This window comes from Onychostruthus taczanowskii, unplaced genomic scaffold (assembly GCF_017590055.1).
Source record: "Onychostruthus taczanowskii isolate IOZ18803 unplaced genomic scaffold, ASM1759005v1 scaffold42, whole genome shotgun sequence".
Classification (NCBI taxonomy): Eukaryota; Metazoa; Chordata; class Aves; order Passeriformes; family Passeridae; genus Onychostruthus; species Onychostruthus taczanowskii.
Window position 1 is genome coordinate 3,787,468 of NW_024501682.1, and position 18,654 is coordinate 3,806,121.

At 36.4% G+C, this 18,654-nt stretch overlaps 1 protein-coding gene across 2 annotated transcripts in view; it reads left to right on the forward strand.

Moving 5' to 3' along the window:
• PLEKHH2 (pleckstrin homology, MyTH4 and FERM domain containing H2) overlaps positions 1–18,654 on the forward strand; it is a 55,710-nt gene that overhangs the window by 26,473 nt on the left and 10,583 nt on the right. For both annotated transcript variants that reach the window (XM_041413613.1, XM_041413612.1), the window contains 16 exons: positions 925–1,000; positions 1,458–1,552; positions 2,186–2,330; positions 4,432–4,568; positions 5,645–5,755; positions 6,022–6,108; positions 6,627–6,785; positions 7,059–7,139; positions 9,305–9,484; positions 10,272–10,380; positions 10,484–10,596; positions 12,424–12,603; positions 14,569–14,666; positions 15,129–15,306; positions 16,932–17,087; positions 18,471–18,568. In XM_041413613.1, coding sequence (XP_041269547.1) covers positions 925–1,000; positions 1,458–1,552; positions 2,186–2,330; positions 4,432–4,568; positions 5,645–5,755; positions 6,022–6,108; positions 6,627–6,785; positions 7,059–7,139; positions 9,305–9,484; positions 10,272–10,380; positions 10,484–10,596; positions 12,424–12,603; positions 14,569–14,666; positions 15,129–15,306; positions 16,932–17,087; positions 18,471–18,568 — 2,003 coding nt within the window. The remainder of the gene's footprint in view (positions 1–924; positions 1,001–1,457; positions 1,553–2,185; positions 2,331–4,431; positions 4,569–5,644; positions 5,756–6,021; positions 6,109–6,626; positions 6,786–7,058; positions 7,140–9,304; positions 9,485–10,271; positions 10,381–10,483; positions 10,597–12,423; positions 12,604–14,568; positions 14,667–15,128; positions 15,307–16,931; positions 17,088–18,470; positions 18,569–18,654) is intronic.

Genomic DNA, 18,654 nt, shown 5'->3' on the forward strand with positions numbered 1-18,654 from the left:
TTTTAGTTACTTTAACTGTTTATTGAAAAGACAGGGCATTACCTTAATCATAACTACAAACTCAGAACCTAGTTTTATTTTCAGCACAGTATTCCTGCCACTGAAAAAAAATGGTATTTTATAGACCCGGGTTTTTTTCATGTGACATGTAAGTTATGTATGTCTACCTGAACGTATCCAAGGATGTAATGCTTATGACTGCATTTATTTATTTATTTATCTGAACACTACCACAGCCCAAGAATGGTGGTGTCAATGCCCTTTCTGTAACCATTGTACCACTCACAATCTAGACAATTAAGTTGACAGCAGACAACTACAAATTACAGAAGTAATTGATATTTCCAAGTAAAACTTTAAAGCCATCAGTTGGGATATAAAAATAGATATTATTATCTCTTACACAAAATCCAAAATTAACTGTGTCAAGGCTCACTAATTCTGTGGTTTCAGTGTCAGAGATTTATTAATTAATAATTTATTAAATATATTAATTAAGTATTATTCAGGAATAATATATTATGTAACAACTTCTCTACATTTATTGAACTTTTTGCATTATACATTTAGTTATTGTAGTCTTTTAACACAAAATGGTCAACAAGTTGTCTTCTAATGGCATTTCTCTGCTCCTAACACACAATCTTCCATTAAAAAACATTCTTACTATAGCTTCTTTGGCACCTGGTAATAGTATTTTTAAGAATAAGTTACTTACCTTGTATAAAAAATGTAGAAAAAGGCTACAGCTATCGGTGTACAGCACAGAAAAGAAGGATGCATTTTTCAGCTGCTATTGACGATGTCATTTTATGAACCATTTTATCACATAGTTGCACTAACACAAAGACTAGAAGGCTAAACAGAACAAAAGTAATTGTTGTGTTTTAATTATCTACTATCAAATCCATTCTGCTTGTATAGGAAAGTAGAATTTATGCTGTAGCCAAATCTGGTTTAAGGATGTCTGAAGCTTTCACCATGGAATCTCTTAATAAAAGTAAGTGGTTTGGCTGTTCATTGTCCCATCGACAAAAGTTCTCTTCTTATGGTGATTTGTGAGCAAGGACCTTTAAAATATTTTTAGAAAGGTTTCATTAATAGCTGTTTAAAGCCTAGAAGATCATTGATTATCTTTCTATTGTCTGTAGTACCTTACATCTTGACTTTGTGTTGAATTTGTACTTTGTTAACTCCAGTTTACTTTGCATTTCACTACTTTGAAGAATCTATACCAGGTACCAATTTTAAAAGGGCTAGTGTTCGTGACTGCAATTTTATTTATGTCTTTAAAAGCACTGTAAATTTCAAAAAGCTATAAATCTCACATCCAAAACAGTTCAGGAGTTAGTTTGCTTTTTATAGCAGTTATACAATGCAAAAAAAATTAAATTTTAATTTTGTTAATTGGGGGGGTGAATTAGGAGGGCAATTTATAAAATATGTTGCTTTTTTAGATGCTGTTTCACTGACTTCATGCTCCATATCTGGATTATATACTTCTCTGATATATAAGAACATGACCACTCCTGTCTACACCACTTTGAAAGGGGTAACTGTTACTGTTTAAAGAAAATTTTTAAATACCATTAGGCTTCACATCCAGGAACTTGCTATTTCACATTTGATACTACCATGCCAAATATGTTGCAAGTTGATGTATAGAGATCAAAGACCCCCAGAAATAATAGAAATGTCAAATAGCTGGGTTAAAAAAAAATACTGCCTATAAAATGTTACTGGCCTAGGTCAATTCTTCTTAGGTTCCTTGCTGATTTTTTCCAAAGGCTTGTTAATTATTAAGCAGAACCACATGGTGTTCAATGTCATGATTAAAAGTATGTGTAAGTGTAGAAATGTCTTTGTGTCAGTGCCAAAGCTGTTTCTAGTCACACAGCCAGCAGTCAGTAATCACAGCATTGTTTGTCTTCTGGCAGCCTTTTGTGATTTGGAAAGACCCATGCCTTGAGCTACCTCAGGTTTCTGTTTTAAAGTATGGGTGTTGTTGAGTATACAGAGGGCAGAGGGAATTCAGTTTTGTGTTAATATTTTTGTGCCAAAACTCACAACCCAGGCAAGAACAGCTTTGAGTATTATGAAGCCAGCAGAACCCTGCCACAGTACGAAGGAAGTGACTGATATCCTTTATGCAAGGTATCAAAGGATGTTGTGTTCCCTTCTGCAGAAAGCAACTCAAATAAGCAAGAGCCCATTTCTAGATGAGTCATCAGGATCTGAGGAAGAAGACAGCTCTCGGTCCAGCTCAAGGACTTCCGAGTCTGATTCTCGAAGCAGAAGTGGTCCAGGGAGTCCTCGGGCTATGAAACGAGGTAGGCAAAACCATAAGAACAAGTAACTCCTGGGAACTTTGGAAAACCAGGCAGTTTACATGATTTTCTTAGGAACTGATATCTTCACTAAATAGTATGGACATCTAAAATCTAGGCTGTCAAAGCCCAGACCTATTACTCAGTCAGGAGAAAGGAATGTTATAGATGGCTTTATTGCTGTTATTATAAATACCTTTTAAAGGCATTAATCTTTTAGCTGGCTGTTGTTATGAGGGAAAAGTCTTTGTACATTTAAAGCAAGAAGCATCATTCTATCTATACTCTGTCATGCCATGGACTTCCTGTGACTTTTAACTGTAGAAAAATAAAAATTACATAGAAAAAAAAATCGCCACCAGAAACAAAACACAAATATATTCAAGTTTATAAAACAATTTCATGTGATCAGAAATCAGGTGGAAAAGTTCCCTCAATAAATTATTTGGTTCTGTCACCTCATGCAAGAAAAGACTTCTTTCATTTTTACAGTGATTGTCTTAAGGGCTTGTCCAAAGATTTAGTTAGAACACTTGAATCTGGTAATGTCCTGTGTTTTGTGGAAGACAAATCTCACAGTTCTAGGTGATTGTGTTTTCCATGTCCAAAATGGAAATAATATGCTTCATAATATTGAAAGATACAATCCTTCCTCATTAGGTGACATTATCAGTGTTACTGCTCTGTGAGTATTTCTTCACTGTGTAAACTGAAGGAGTCCAAGATCCCAGTGAGGCCAAGTGCTAAGATTTCTCATTATATATTGCTTTATTTTTTTAAATAACATTATTTGATAGTCTCAATTATACATATAAAAATTCCAGGTACCAGGAGCTCCGTTTAGTGACCCCGGAGCAGAGTGACAGTCCCTCTCGGCGCTTTCCAGTGGCAGCCACAGGTGGAGTCCAGTCCTGTTTCCAATGATGTAGTTTTGCCACATTAGTGTGAAAAGGACCTACAGATCCTACTTCCCAGCAGCTTCATCCTGCTGAGCAGAAACCAGTGCCATGGCTGCAGACATACCTCATGTTACGTGCTTACACAACAGCAACACTAAATTGGGTTATTTAAAAGCTGGTTCCACCTGCACTTTATATCTGTGTCTGTAAAATGAAACCATTCCTTTTGTTTGTACTTTCTTCCCATAAAATAGTCCTTGCATTGTTTCATGTGTGGAAACCTTTCTTAGTCACAAAACACATGTGTACATGTCTTTGTTGAGATCCCTTTCTTCAAAAATCCAGGCAGTCACACATTTCACCAAAAGCATGCTGCAATTTGTTACGAAAGATCCACGATGAGAAGAGAAGAACACACTCTGAAAGTCTTGGTGGCTTATCAAAGCCTTTTTTAAGAATAAAATTGACAAATGAGTTGGGAAATTAGTGAAACAAAGGAAAAAAACTAACCTTGCAGAGTGAAACACTAGCCCTTACAAAAGAAGATGTTTACATGCATGAAAATATTTTTGTAATGAATGAGGGAGGAGTTTGAATTTTTATTACTGATCCACTAGAATTGAAAGCAGGGTGCATTTTTTTCAGGATTAAAGCTAATAAACTCTGAAATCCCCCTGAAATATGAAAATCAAGCTTTTAGAAAACCTTGGTATACAAATCCATATTGATTGCAAAACACAGTCACCTACAGCTTCAACACAAAGCAGATGTTGAGTATGACTTCTTAGTACGCAAGCAGTTGCCTGAGAAATCCGGATGCTAGAGTGAGTGAGAGAAGGGAAGGTTGCTTAGTTTAATTAAAGATCCTGGGGTTTTTTTCTAGACAATGAGTATGATTCATGGCACTAACTCCCTCCTTAAAGAAGCTGTGTTAATGTAACAAAAGGTGATAATATGCAGAAGACATTTTTTTGTTGTTCCATTTGCAAGGGACTTTAGTTATGAATAAAATGAGAATTAGCACCGTGCTAATATTTCAGTGTGCTGATACACTAAAAAATCCTTGGTTCCTGATGGATCTATGTTGATACTTATGTTTGCCTGCAGATTCTATTCAGATGTTTTTTCTGCTATTCTGATCTCAGTTGTTTCTAATGTAATAAAAAAAAAATATATAAAGAACTCTCTTTCTTCTTTTACCACAGGTGCATCTCTGTCTTCTGTGACCTCGGAAAGTGACTATGCTATTCCTCCAGATGCATATTCAGTAGATACAGACTATTCAGAGCCAGAGCAGAAACTTCCTAAGACCTCATCCTCATCTAGTGATAATGGAAAAAATGTGAGTACTGAAGTTCTGTGAAGAAGTGCACCTGAGGTACTGTGTGTACATTTATGTTCAAATACAGCTACCAAACCTTTTCATTCAGTCTTGCTGACTCACAGACTGCCTTATGGATACAAACAGCAAAATATACCAACAATATTAGCCAAGTAAGACTGTAATTAGTAAAGAAAGTGGAAGACAATTCTAAGCTTTCCTATATAATGAAGGAAAAATAGCTCGACAACTCCAGAATACAATTCAAATTACTTAAAATTTCCTTTCTTGGAACCAGGTCTGCTATCAGATGCATATGAAATACTCAAAACAGTTTAAAATTATTATTTGAATAGTTAGGTAAATAGAAGGGCATTCCAAGAAGGAGCTGAAGTCATCAGTGGAAATCTATGTGCAGTAATAAGCTTCTATCCTTTCCTCATACAGGGAAAACATTAGAGAAATCCTAGGGAGAGTAACATGTGAAGACAGGCCAAAGAAACCAAACCATTATGAGGTATTGGTCAGCCTCCAGGAGCTTTTAATGGTTTGTGTTAGTAGTTAGTGTCTTAACGTACAAGTGGTTTTACTACCTGCTGATGAAGATTATTTTAGGCTTTCTTCACAGAGCAAAACTGTGAACTCTATTCTGCAGATGTAGACACTAGAGGTTTGTCTGTGAGGAGCTCAGAATTACAGTGGTTTATATCTGGTTTTCAGGTTAGGACCTGGAGTTGGGAAAAAGAATATATTTATCTTTTATTCATCTTGCTCCTTCTTTAATATAAACAACTAGAAAGTAAAATCAGAAAACATATTCTTCACTCTTTTCTGTAGTTTGGGGCACTTACTCTCCTTCATGTACTATAACAGTAAGTAGGGCTATTTATTAGTTATCCCATGTGCATGACATTTGTCTTAATTGATGCTTATAAAAACATTGTCCTTGGATTAAAAGTTTCATCAAATACAGTAATTATTATTTAGCATGCTTTTAAGTCATTAATATATCTCTATGTGTGTATTTATACCTATTTCTGAGGGACAGAGGTATGTATGTGTATCTAACCACTTTTTATCTAATTTTATACAACCAGGAACCTTTGGAAAAATCTGGATATCTGTTAAAAATGGGTGGTAAAGTAAAGACCTGGAAACGACGGTGGTTTGTGCTTAAAGGAGGTGAATTGCTCTATTACAAATCTCCAGTAAGTACATGTAACTTACCTGTTGTTTTGTATTAGATTGTTTACTGATAATCTAAGGCTGCTAGAAAGGAAAAAAAAAAATGCACTTCTGGTTTCTGAGCTGTTAGAGAGTGATTCAGTACTCACTTCCTCAAGAGGTGTACAAGGTACACAACGTCTAACTAGAGAGTATTTATCAAGATTAATGTTTAAATTAGTCCTATATTAATTTATTGCTGTTTGTTGGTAGATTTAAAATACTCTTTGTTCCATTCTTTCCATACCAGAGTGATGTTATTCGAAAGCCTCAAGGTCAAATTGAGCTTAATGCATCCAGCCACATTGAAAGGGGTGATGGAAAACAAACAATTCAGGTGCCTGCTTTTCTCCTCTGTTGGTGTTTCAGCATTCCCTCCATCCCCAAAGCCAAGCCCTCGTTCCAATCCCTGTTGCACTGGAAGTCCAAGTGTGGACTTGTAATTAAATAATCAGTGCCTTTCATTTGAAACCAAAGAATTGTTTCAGTGACATAAAATATAAAAAGGCCTACCTGGAGTCTTGTTTGCATTGCCACAAAGGTTAGATCATCACATATGGGATAGAAATAAAGAGAGCAGTCATGGGGTCAACCATTGGGGTAGAGAGAATTAATTTGTCTGAAAAGAGAAGTGAGTTTTCTCAACTTGCCATCCTGGAACTTTCCAGATGAAGATTTAGAAAGAGTGTCTCTGCTCTGTGTGGTCATGGAATGTTTCATTACTAAAAAGTACTTCAGGGAAGATAAACTCCCCGAAGTTGTAAAGCTACATTGGGTGGTGTATGTTACAAATCCCACACTGTGAGGTCAAATACGTCAATTCTTGAAGCTCAACACATCTTTGTTACTTCACAGCTGACCACAGAGAAACGAACATACTACCTGACTGCAGATTCCCCCAATATCTTGGAGGAATGGATCAAAGTACTACAGAATGTTCTTAAAATACAGGCTGCCAGCCCACTCTTTGTACAGTCTGAAATCAAGCCAACCATGAAAGGATTACTTACGAAGGTAGGAAAACACTTCTTCCCCCAGTCTGCTTTATTGTTTAGACCAACATTGTTTAGGTCAACACTGACCTTACTGTGCTTTATATGAGCATCTCATCTAATGCTCTGATTCTTATGCCCTTAATAGAGTTACACAGTTTAAATCTTATGTCCAGTAATGTGGAGAGGAATTTGAACCAAGACATGCATTCTCAATATCATCAAAGTTCAGAGATGGTGAAAATAGTCGGTATTTTCTCTGTCTGTGATTATTATTGATGTTCTGTAATTACAGGTGAAACATGGATATTCCAAAAGGGTTTGGTGTACCCTAGTTGGAAAAATTTTGTATTATTTCCGTAATCAAGAAGACAAGGTAGGTTCCTTTCTTGTGTCTTCAGAGAATGTAGACTTTAAACAGAAACCTACAGCTTTATTGAGGTACAGTTGGCCTTGGTATTATACAGAAAATGTCAGCTTGGAAGATTCTGTCTAATAGCCAGCAATGCAGACCACATCCATTGGTCTCTTTCTACAGGATGTGATACGTATTATGCATGTTATCCCTAGCTAAAGGGGACACTGGTTTGCCTGGAGTTCAGGTGTCCCTTTCTGACAGGCATCAGAAAAGACCCAGCTGTCATGTAGTTCTGGAAGCAGACCCTTTCTTATGTCTCTTGCTGTGGGCAGTGACTGCAAGTTTCAAGAATTTAAATGTTCTTTCTGTCCCTCAGTTGACTTCCAAATCCTGTTCTTTGGTATGTCACTGTACATCCACAGTGGTGCAAGACCCAGGACGCTTCCTAAACATGACTTTCACCTGTCTGTTTGCTCCCAAGGCACTGTATTTTCTCACCAAGAAACATCTTTTTAATCGAGGCAGGTCAGAAACAGGATTTTGAACAGTCCACTGAGCCATAAAAAAAATCAGTAGAAATTCTCATATTTGTGTACTTCTGTTTTAAGAAGACAATCACACTGGAGTCAGTAATTCATATATTTTGAGTAGAGCCAGTTTCCCTTTGTCATCCTTTCCTTTTATACCCATTTTAAACCTCAACGAAACCACATTTCTAGAACTGTATGAATAAGATAGCAGTAACCATCCATCAAAACATTTTAATTGCTCTTTAAAACAATGTAAAACAGGGTTTGGGCATCAACTGGTTTAAGTGTAATCTCAAGCTCTCGCTACAGAGACATTAAAATTAACATAAAATTTCTCCTAGGGAAAAATCTCTATGTTTAACATATCTGAATTTATGTATTTTTACCACTGAGTATTTTGGCATTTTAGCATGCTCTTTAGTTAAGAATTTGAGTTCTTGGATTTTGGATTCTGAGTATTTCCCTCACATCTGGAAGAAGTTTAGCTGCCCTTTTAAAGTAAAATTGAAACGAGTTTGCTAACTTGGAACAGAATGAGAATTCAGCTTTTGTAAGCAGAATATGTATGAAAAGTTTTCCAAAACTACTTTATTTCTAATGTTCAACAATATGCTAATTAAAATCATGTTTTCTGTAGCTGACTGTGTCTGTGCAGAAATAAATTACACAATCTGCAGTGGTTAATGCAATAATGGAGTCCATTTAATTGACCTCCTTTCAAAATAGAATTCAAACTAAAAAGCCAGCCAATTGTGTTTTAGTTAAACTTGGTGAATAAATCAATCTTGACTACTTACATGTGAAACGACATCTTTTGATTCTCAGAATCTTATCTTACTCAAAAAGTTGAATGCTTCAGAAGCACTACAGAAAATACAAATCACCACATCATTCTTTAATCCTTACCAGTGGTGCTGTGGGAAGGGAGGGAGTTTTGTGCAGAGCAGCCAGTCAGCTCTCTCAGTCCTGTCACCCAGTTGTGAAGAGATCTCATGCTGTATTTATGTTTATTGAGGCTTCCTATTGATAAGGGCTACAAAATAATTACTTCTGTGACCATTTCCTCTTGAATGGCTTTTTTAGATAAAATATTTTCTGCTAAATGATGCTAACTACATAATCATCTCAACACTGAAGCTCTATGATCTCTCACACTGGAGAAAGAAACCAACTAGAAGGTCTATCACACAAGAAAATTACCTTTTGAATTTAGAGTATGAACAAACCAATACATTCCTCTCCTCTAAAATAACGAGATCATAATTAAAGTTCTAGGCTTGACACAGGAAATTTTTGCTTGGAACCAGATTTGGGAACTCTGGAGAATGACTTCTTTCACCCTAACATACATTTATTGCATTAGGTATATATAGAGGCAGATCTGGAAAAGAATTTTTGAAAACCTCATTTTTAGACTTTGGCACATATCAGTCTCATTTTGCTCTCTGCAACATCTGGCTTATCTGACATTCCTTGGCAGGACTGAAAATGAGTAAATACCAATGGGTATGGATGGTAGTTCACATTTTAATTTCTATTTGCAGAATAAGAAAAAATTGTGTATAATAATAAATAATAATAATATATAATTCAAAATCAGTATGCACTGAAACAAACATTATCCCTCTCACCATTTCTCATATTTACTTTTAGTTTCCTCTTGGTCAAATCAAGCTTTTTGAGGCAAAGGTTGAAGAAGTTGATAGGTCCTGTGATTCTGATGAAGATTATGAAGCCAGTGGTCGCAGTTTATTATCAACCCATTACACTGTTGTTATCCACCCCAAAGACCAAGGACCCACTTATCTTCTTATAGGATCCAAACACGAGAAGGTAATAAATGGATATTTTTATTGAGCTTCAGTAGCACATCTGTGAGTATGATGCTAAGATATGAATATTTCTTGAGAAGGAGAAGGACTACAAGTCACCGGGCTTGTATTTTGATATCATAAGGAGAAGGTTCTGCTTTATTAACATCAATTAGAGCTTGTCTCTAAATCAATGCTAGTGTAAGTAATCCTTGTTAAAATAGACAAAAATATGCAGGCTTGCCTACATAAGTAGATGGTGCAGAATATCTTATATGTTGTAATGAGAATTTTGCTCACATACAGTAACCTTAGACAGAACTGTAGCTGAGAGGTTACAGGGTACTTACTAATATCCATTTTCACTGAGAAGACTAACATAGCACAGACTTGCCCTACTGTAGTAAAGCAGCAACAAGAGGCGGGGTTAAAACCATTTTTATTATTGTTGCTTCATTGTAACCAAGAAATCTTGTAGACCTCATTTTGCTTTCTGGACTTATCCCCAGGTTAGCAGGATCTGGCAGTGATAAAAAATGATTTATGTAAGCTTCTGGAAGACGAAAGGAAGAAAGCCCTGACAATTAGACATGGTTTCTGAGGATAAAAACTTTTGGAGAGCCCTGTCCAATCTTCTTTACTTAATATTTGTAACATAGAGACCATGAACGTGTGTTTATTCAACCAAAGGCAAACTTCTTTGGGCTTCAAAAGGAGTGCATGATAGGGTTTCAAGTTGAGAGCAGAAACCTGATGTAGCAGTTCCTTCCATCACAGAATGAGTGAGCTGCTATGTTTTTCTCCTTTAGGACACGTGGCTTTATCATCTGACAGTTGCAGCTGGAAGTACCAGTGTAAATGTAGGATCTGAGTTTGAACAACTTCTTTGCAAATTATTAAATGTGGAAGGTGATGCCAGTAAGTTTATTTTCATTTCAACATACTGATCTTCCAATGCTTATTTAGTAAATGTACTTATGAACTGAATTAATTGCAAAATGTATATATTTTATCCATTCAGCTTCTCAAATTTGGAGACATCCTACCCTTTGCCATAGCAAAGAAGGAATTACTTCCCCTCTTACAACACTGCCATCAGAAGCCTTGCAAACTGAAGCAATTAAATTATTTAAGGTAAAACCATAGCAGATGCCTTTTTTAATAACTGACTATTTTAACTCTTTGCTAAAGAATGGCTGTTAGTTGGCTTACTAGAGAGATTCAACAGCTAAGAAAAAAAAGAGATGTTTATTTTTATCTTTAGTGGAGGTAACTAATGGACAGCAGCAAAATTATTACCTCACCAAAGACCATCATGTCCAATGTAAAGATGACCTTTAGTTGTGAAGGAGCAGTTTAGGCTTCAGCTTTTGGTGTTCCTACTTATTTGACAAGTTCTTGATAAAGTGCAAGTTAGTAGAGAAATCCATGACCATCATGAGTGATAATAATTTTACCTTGAAGTTCATAGCTCCAAAGAATCTAACAGCATGGACAGATCTCTGCATTCAGAAAACTGTATCTGAAATACTATTTTTTCAGTTAGATTCAGGGAAAAAATCATAGGCAAAAGTTTTGTTGGAGACACATTTAAATAATCTGGGAGATCTTTTAAAAATCAGAAGAAAAAGAAAGGAAATTTTAAGTTTAGGCGAGTCATGGATTATTTAAAACTGAGATAGAAAGCAGGGGTTGTACTGCTCTTTTTAATAAAAAGGAAATATTTTCATATGAAGTAGCTATTCTTTAAAGAGCAATTATTCATTAATATAAATAGAGAAAATATTCCATAGAAAATAAATTACAAGTGAAATAAATTACAAGTTGGAAGGCATGGAGGTTGGATAAATGAACTTTCTCCAGAAAACTTAGATGAGACTAAAGAACAAATTCCCTGAAGCATGCACTATCTGGAGAATTTTGATGTTATGGTTCAGATCTAGAGAGGAATTCAAGACAAGCACTGTATGTTTCGTCATGGACACTTTTAGGCAAACTTTCCAGCTTATTTCTCTGGGATGTTTGAAGCACTTCAAAGAAGTACGTCCATCTTATTTTCTGCAATCCTGCAGCATGAAAATTTACAAGGAAATGTACTTCTTTGATAAAAACAAATTTACATCTACTTGAAAATCACTTTTCAGACCAAATTCAAATCACAGACACTTGCCTAAAGGAAATAAATTAAAGATTACTTATAGGACCTTTATTGAAACCTTGTATGAATCAGCTTAGAAGTCAGGTAGGGAATTTAGAAACAGATCATGTCATGTTTCAGTTATCCCATTTATGATAAAAATAGACTAGAAATAGACTGGGCTTCAATAAACTTCTTGTATTTTTGCTTATATCCCTTAAAATTCAACTATTGTATACAGTACATGCAACAAGTGATATATATATTTCTTCTAACACAGCACAACAAATGCTTAACATCTGGCTTTCTTGAGACAGTACTGGGTATAGGCAAGGTCATATACCCATATACTTATCCTACAGTAAAAATACCATGGAAAGCCAAGATGTAAATCAATGGCTCTGAGTTATGGATTTTTTATGTGTATATGCTGCTGTGTTGTGCTATTTACAGAAGCATTTTACGTTGTCTGGCACTGAGAGCTGTAGACATTGAATTTCCACATAGAGGGGTGAGCTGTGTTCAGCATGTCCTTAAACTTGCCTGCCACCACAATTGTTCCAACTCCTGTTACAGTTCACTCCATTAGATACAGAGTGAAAAACATGGGTTGGTGGAGGTGTTTCATCTCAAGTCTCTCTGTATTTCATCCATTCTGGCCCCTTTTCATCCCATTTTGCAGAACTAGCAGAGTTTTCCAAGTCTACTGGTAAACTTACAAATTGTGATTTCAATTAAAGTACACTTTTGATATACAGAACATCTTAAAGATTTGGCAAATCTCCCTTGTATGTAAACTCACTTGCTTATTATTTTATATCTAGACCTGCCAGTTGTTTATAAATGCTGCAGTTGACTCTCCTGCCATTGATTACCATGTATCTTTGGCCCAAAGTGCTTTGCAGATCTGCCTCACACATCCTGAACTTCAAAATGAGATCTGCTGCCAGCTTATTAAACAGACCAGGCGTCGACATCCACAAAACCAGGCAGGACCAATACAGGTAACCCAGTATTTATTTTAATGGTAGTGATTTCAGCAGCAATGAAGGAACTACACAGAGTGTTTATGATGGTAAAGACGCTCTGTTCTTCTGCAGCATCTGCTGAGTTAAGATCCAATTCACTGCTGCTGTGTTTTCCTGAACAAAGCTGATGCTATCTTCCAACAAAGTATGTGTATCTGGTGGTAGATTATATCTCTGCCCATGCTGTTTATAAAGGGTGGACATAAAATGGGCTGTCTTCAAGTCAAGTGTTAAGAAAGAATGTAAGAAACCTAATTCTTTTTTACTGCTCTTTCCTAAGAGAAGTGCTGCCTCAGGAAGCTTGGTGTGTTAAACCACATAGCAAATGACTCAATAGCATGAGTGTGAAGTAAAGATGTGGTGCCATGTAGTGGAATTTCACATAAGGCTCAGGTTTCTGATGGATGTCCCCTCTTGTGTGCCATGCTGTTCTGCATTCACCCTGCATGCTGCATTATTAATACATACTTGAAATTCCTCCCTTTGTCCACTGCCAGCTATTCACTGCTATCCAGATACAAAATGAATTGAAAGGAAAGCCAATACTTGGAGCTTGCATAGAATTAACAGAACTGGAACGTTACACTTACGATGGAGCAATACCTACAGAACTAGGAGACTGATCAGAAAATGAGGAAGTTACCATATCAAGGCTTCTGTAATAGACATGTTTTTCTTTTACCATAGAAAGCAGCACATGACCAGCAGCCATACCTATTAGCTAGAAACAGCCTGTACCTGGGAGATGGCTGCTGTGTGGGGAGGCACTGGCACAGGATGCCCAGAGAAGCCATGGGTGCCCCATCCCTGGAAGTGTTCATGGCCAGGTTGAATTGAGCTTGGAGCAACCTGGTCTAGTGGAAGGTGTCCCTGCCCAATGCAGGGGGTTGGAACTAGATGACCTTTAAGGTTCCTCCATTTTATGATTCAATGTGTGCATTGTTAAAACATTCACAAAGCTTTTATAACAGACATGATACATTCATGTCAATTAGCACACACTGAAGCTACATATGGCTGGTGGAATTTAAACTTACTGTAATTTTCTTTGGTACTCTTCTTGCCATTAGCAAGTCCTTCCCTCTGATGAAGATAAATAAGTTGTTGTTATCCTAATCCCCTGGAATGATTTTTAAGAGCTATTACATGCAGTAAAATGTTTTCAGCCTTACACTGATTTTTTTAAGTCCTAAATTCCTGCTGTAGTCTCCTACCCTTGATTCTGCTGCAGTGTATACCTTCAACAGAGCCAATGCTATCTCCATCAAAGTACAGATATTTGATGAAAGGGAGTATCTGTGCCAGTGCTGTCAAATTTCTATTTAATACCAGGCAAGCCAGATAAATCAAGATAGAGAAACATTGTTTTTTAAATCTTAGTGTGAAGCATCGATGTACTGATTGTGAGAAAAATAGTTGCAACATTAGTAAGTGTGTACCAGGGTACATGAGAGCACTCTGTATTAAGTGAAACCAATGAATACATACTGAGCAACAACAATATACCAAAATATTGAATTACTGTTTTTTTAGAAGTTACTGCAAATTTGGTAGAAGAAAAAATGTCTTATGTGTTGCTTCATAACGTGTGTAACAGGAGAGCTGAATTAAAATTGCACAGGCTTCTCCTCATATCATAATGCTTGGCCGTGCAGCCTAAGTATTTATTTTCCTTTGTATTAACTGCTTTTTATACAAACTCAGCTGCTTTCCCATTTCCAGCCCCAAAAGAAACTTGGTGTACACATGTAAACAGACAGAGAGTATTGGGCCTTTCAATGAGGTTATATGCTTATTTACTCAGCTTTTTCTCTGTTTTTTTTCATTCCTATTTCAGCAGTCTCAACTTGGCACAGTAAGCTGCACTGCTGGCCAGCAGCCACAGCAGGAAGTTTTATGCTGTAGGATGTTTAAAACAGTGAATGTATTCCTTTTGTTCAGGGCTTGCAGCTCTTGGCCCTCTGTGTTGGACTCTTCCTGCCCCAGCATCCATTCCTTTGGCTTCTTAAACTTCACTTAAAGAAGAATGCAGATTCCAGGTGTGCCTGAATATTATTACCCAGCTAGTCAACTGGTCTTTCTGAAGTACCTTGTTTTAAATCTTTCCTGTCATGTATCAGATCTTTTGATGTATATTTTTAAATTAATTTGAGTAGAATTGCTACTAAAATATAGTACATGTTACTTCTGTGCATCACCTGGGAAAGTTATAAGTTTAAAAAAAAATATTTTGCAGTGCATACTCTGACTGTATGTTGCAAAACTGTGAAAGCCAAAATATGGCAGTTACACAACACACCCTGAGCCATGTTCATCTTTGGCACAATTCTGCTGGTCTCAGTAGACTAATTCTAATTCCACGTGCAAAAAAATGTGTTGGAAATCTCAGAGAGTGAAATCTGCATGCTCCTCCCATCTGACCTCTCCAGAAATATTCACTCACAGTTTACTATCCTTTCAATCACTCCCCAGAAATTGCCTTATTTCTCTTTTTGCCACAGGACTGAATTTGGGAAATACGCTATATATTGCCAGCGCTGTGTAGAACGTACCCAGCAGAATGGAGACCGAGAAGCCAGACCTTCCAGAATGGAAATCCTTTCCACTCTCCTGAGAAATCCCTACCACCATTCCCTGCCCTTCAGTATTCCAGTTCATTTCATGAATGGCATATATCAGGTAATGTCATGCAGGCCACGAAATCTGAGCTCTTCCAACCCCCTGCTGTCAGCATATACACGAAGCAGTACACCAAAAAGAGTAAGGTAAACATGGCTCAAGTTTCGTCCTGTGCCAGTGCCAGCAATGGCAGGCACAAAGTACTTGTGATCTGATTTGATCAACTAAGAGTAAAGGTTTGGGGGAAAATCTTGAAGAAAAAAGTAAAACCTTGTGAGAACTGCCAAAACTCTGTTTCTTATTTAACCTGACCACCAGATGAATGAATTAGACTGAAGGAAAAGGAAAGGTATTAAATTCCACTTCCTTTCATCAGACATCTTGGAAGTTAAATATCTCAGTGAAGGCCTGGAAGCACAGCTGTAACTCCCATTATCAGTCCTGAAGGATAACCATATTTGTTACAGAACAAACATGGTTCCATTCTTAACTCTCTGGGGACGTCATTAGTCAAAGCCCCTAGGAAACATTCCATGGGCTTCCAAGCATGCTGCTTCACATCCTGGTTTATGTTTCCAGCTGTGAGAGATGGCTGAGAAGAGTTTTAACAATTCATAGTATTCCTAGATAGAAAGAAACTTTTTATATGAAATCAAAGCTATATCAAATTTTTTTTCAGATTGTCACAGAAGTACTTTGCATTTTTTCATCTCTTAAGTTTCTTGATTGCTTACTGCTTGCCCAGTAAAACAGAAAAAAAACAACATCCTTTAAATCATCCTAAAGGGTTTCAAAATTGAAGTTTGGAGAAGAAAAGGAGTAACTGTTCCTCAGTTATATACTGCCCAAAATTGTATAGTTACAAGAGCTAAGAAAATTGTAATTAAATACATAAATTACTTCAGTGGGATCAGCAAATAACAATTTTAGTGGTATTAAAAACTCTTGTCTTAACCTCTGAAGATTCATCAGATTTTTATTTTAATGCCAAGCACTGAGAAGTTCAAACAATAGTTCATGATCCATTTTCAAGACATTTTTTTACCAAAACGTTTTCAACATGTCAAATACAGGAAAACACTGTCAGTACAGAGTGAACATCAGCCACTGCTATCTGTAAAGAAGCTATTTGCCATCTCTTGCTAAAATGCTTCAATACCAGTCACAGCAAACAGAAGTTCATATCTGGGGAAGTAAAATTTAGAAGGTTCTGTATATTACTGACCTGTGTAATAGTGACAAAGCAACATTCATAAACTATTGTAGATCTTCCAGTGTAGATCTGTCACCTGATTTCCCTCCAAAGTTGCACATGATTAAAAATTATTAATTGATCTTATTTGCTTCTCCACTATATTGAAAAGTACAGGAAATTATAATCTTCATTTATCAAATAGTATTTTTCACAAAAAGCTCAGATACTAGACTGCTGTCTGTCATATAAATTCTGTAACAGAATTCCAAGTGTAACAAGTGCAAGAAAACCAATTCCACTAAACTAACTTCCCATGTGGAAATCTTTTTCAGGCCCTTTATGGCAATTTTTAATTTCCAATTACAGTAATGGATGAAATGGGTCTTATGGTTCCACCGTTATTCTAGAAGTATTATATTTCAAAATCTTAGATTTAAAGGGGGAACAGGTATGTGTTTGATAGCAGAATACTATTTGGCTTCTTTTTCAGGTTGTTGGGTTTGATGCCTCTACTACAGTAGAGGAATTTCTGAACACTCTGAACCAAGATACAGGGATGAGGAAACCAGCTCAGTCAGGATTTGCACTGTTTTCTGATGATCCCTCTGGCAAGGATATAGAGCACTGTCTTCAAGGAAACATCAAGGTAAACAAAAGCCTTTAATGGACTGTGCATATAAAAAAATAAAGTATCTTCATTTGACAGAAATCTCTTCAAACAATGTAAAGGAAAACGTTTTTCAGGTTGAAAACTGTCTATTTTTCTTAATGTGAAAGGAAAGATTTTTTGTTTTAAAGATCACTTTTTCAGTTGCTGAAGTTCATTCAATGAACTATAATTAAAAGCTTTCTCCAAGAGATCTGTATTATTCAGAGAAGTAACAGCTGTGTTCAAAACCAAAAAGTAAGCTGTTACAGTTCTTTAAAACTAAGGAGCATTAGAGTCAAACATGGATTTAGAGATTTCAGTCAACATTTTTGATATAGCTCCAAAAGCTGACCATGTGAGATCCAAGAAGTCATTGATACTGGGATGGAGATCCCAGGAAATTAAAAAAAAGAAATTGTTCTTTCTCTAATACAGAATAGACTTAAGGCATAGTTTAAGAAATTTCCAATTTTTGGCTTGCCATTGTCCTGAATTCTAAATTTTAGCTCCCTCTATTGCTAGAATTAAATTCTTAGCAGTAAAGTGTGACAAAACAGAATATAATCTGTGTTTTAGTGAAATATTACTTACTTCCCAAGTCTTTTAGCAACTAATGAATCATTATTTTTTTGTGTTTCTACCATGTAGCTTTTTGCACCCTTTGGCCAATGCTCACCGCTGCACTTTTGAGTTACAAGGTGTGGTATAACCTGACCTTGGTGATAAACAAGCAGTGTCACCACGATCAGAAAAATTACCATATGGAAAGCAAAATTTATAAAAGATGTGCTTATTTTCTAGGTAACTGTAACTTTAGAAACTACTCATATTACTGCTTCCAGGAAAGCTCTTTTATGAAGGAATAGTGACATGAAGCCCAGTTGGGGTCCTAGGATCTCTGTTCTACCTCCTCCCCATCTGCCCAGCTACCCACCTACACAGATTGTTGTGAACCACTTTTGGTGCATTTTTAAACAAACTTCATGCTAACTTTATAGCAGTTACTAGAAAGGACCTGAAGAACTTGGGCATGTAGTAGAAGGCAGAGATCAAAGGCATTTGATTAATTATATAACAACTCACTCTGTGTTATTACACATTCATTGGCAGCTGCTAAATCAAGTACCTGGCCTTTCCATGTTATGGCTTGTTTCCAAAGGTAGTGCATGTGTTGCAGGATAAACAAAAACAAAAAAGGTTAATTATTAAACACTTTGACTAAGAAATACAAGTAAGGTTATACTTCGGTGAGTTTAAAAATTCAGGCTGTGTATGTATCTAATAACTGATAGGTAGAGGACATTAAAATAAGTTGACAGTTTCTTTTCAAGGTGTTTTCAAATAGGAAGACATGCCAGTTTTGTACTGCTTTCCTTCTAGATCTGTGACATTATTTCAAAATGGGAGCAAGCCTCCAAAGAACAACACCCCGGGAAATGTGAAGGCACAAGGACTGTCCGCCTTACTTACAAAAACAGGTTTGTTTAGCAAGTATAATATCTCTGCCTTGTCCTGAGATTTGTTTTTCAGTTTCTGCAGTTTCTTCATCTGAGAAACACTGGCT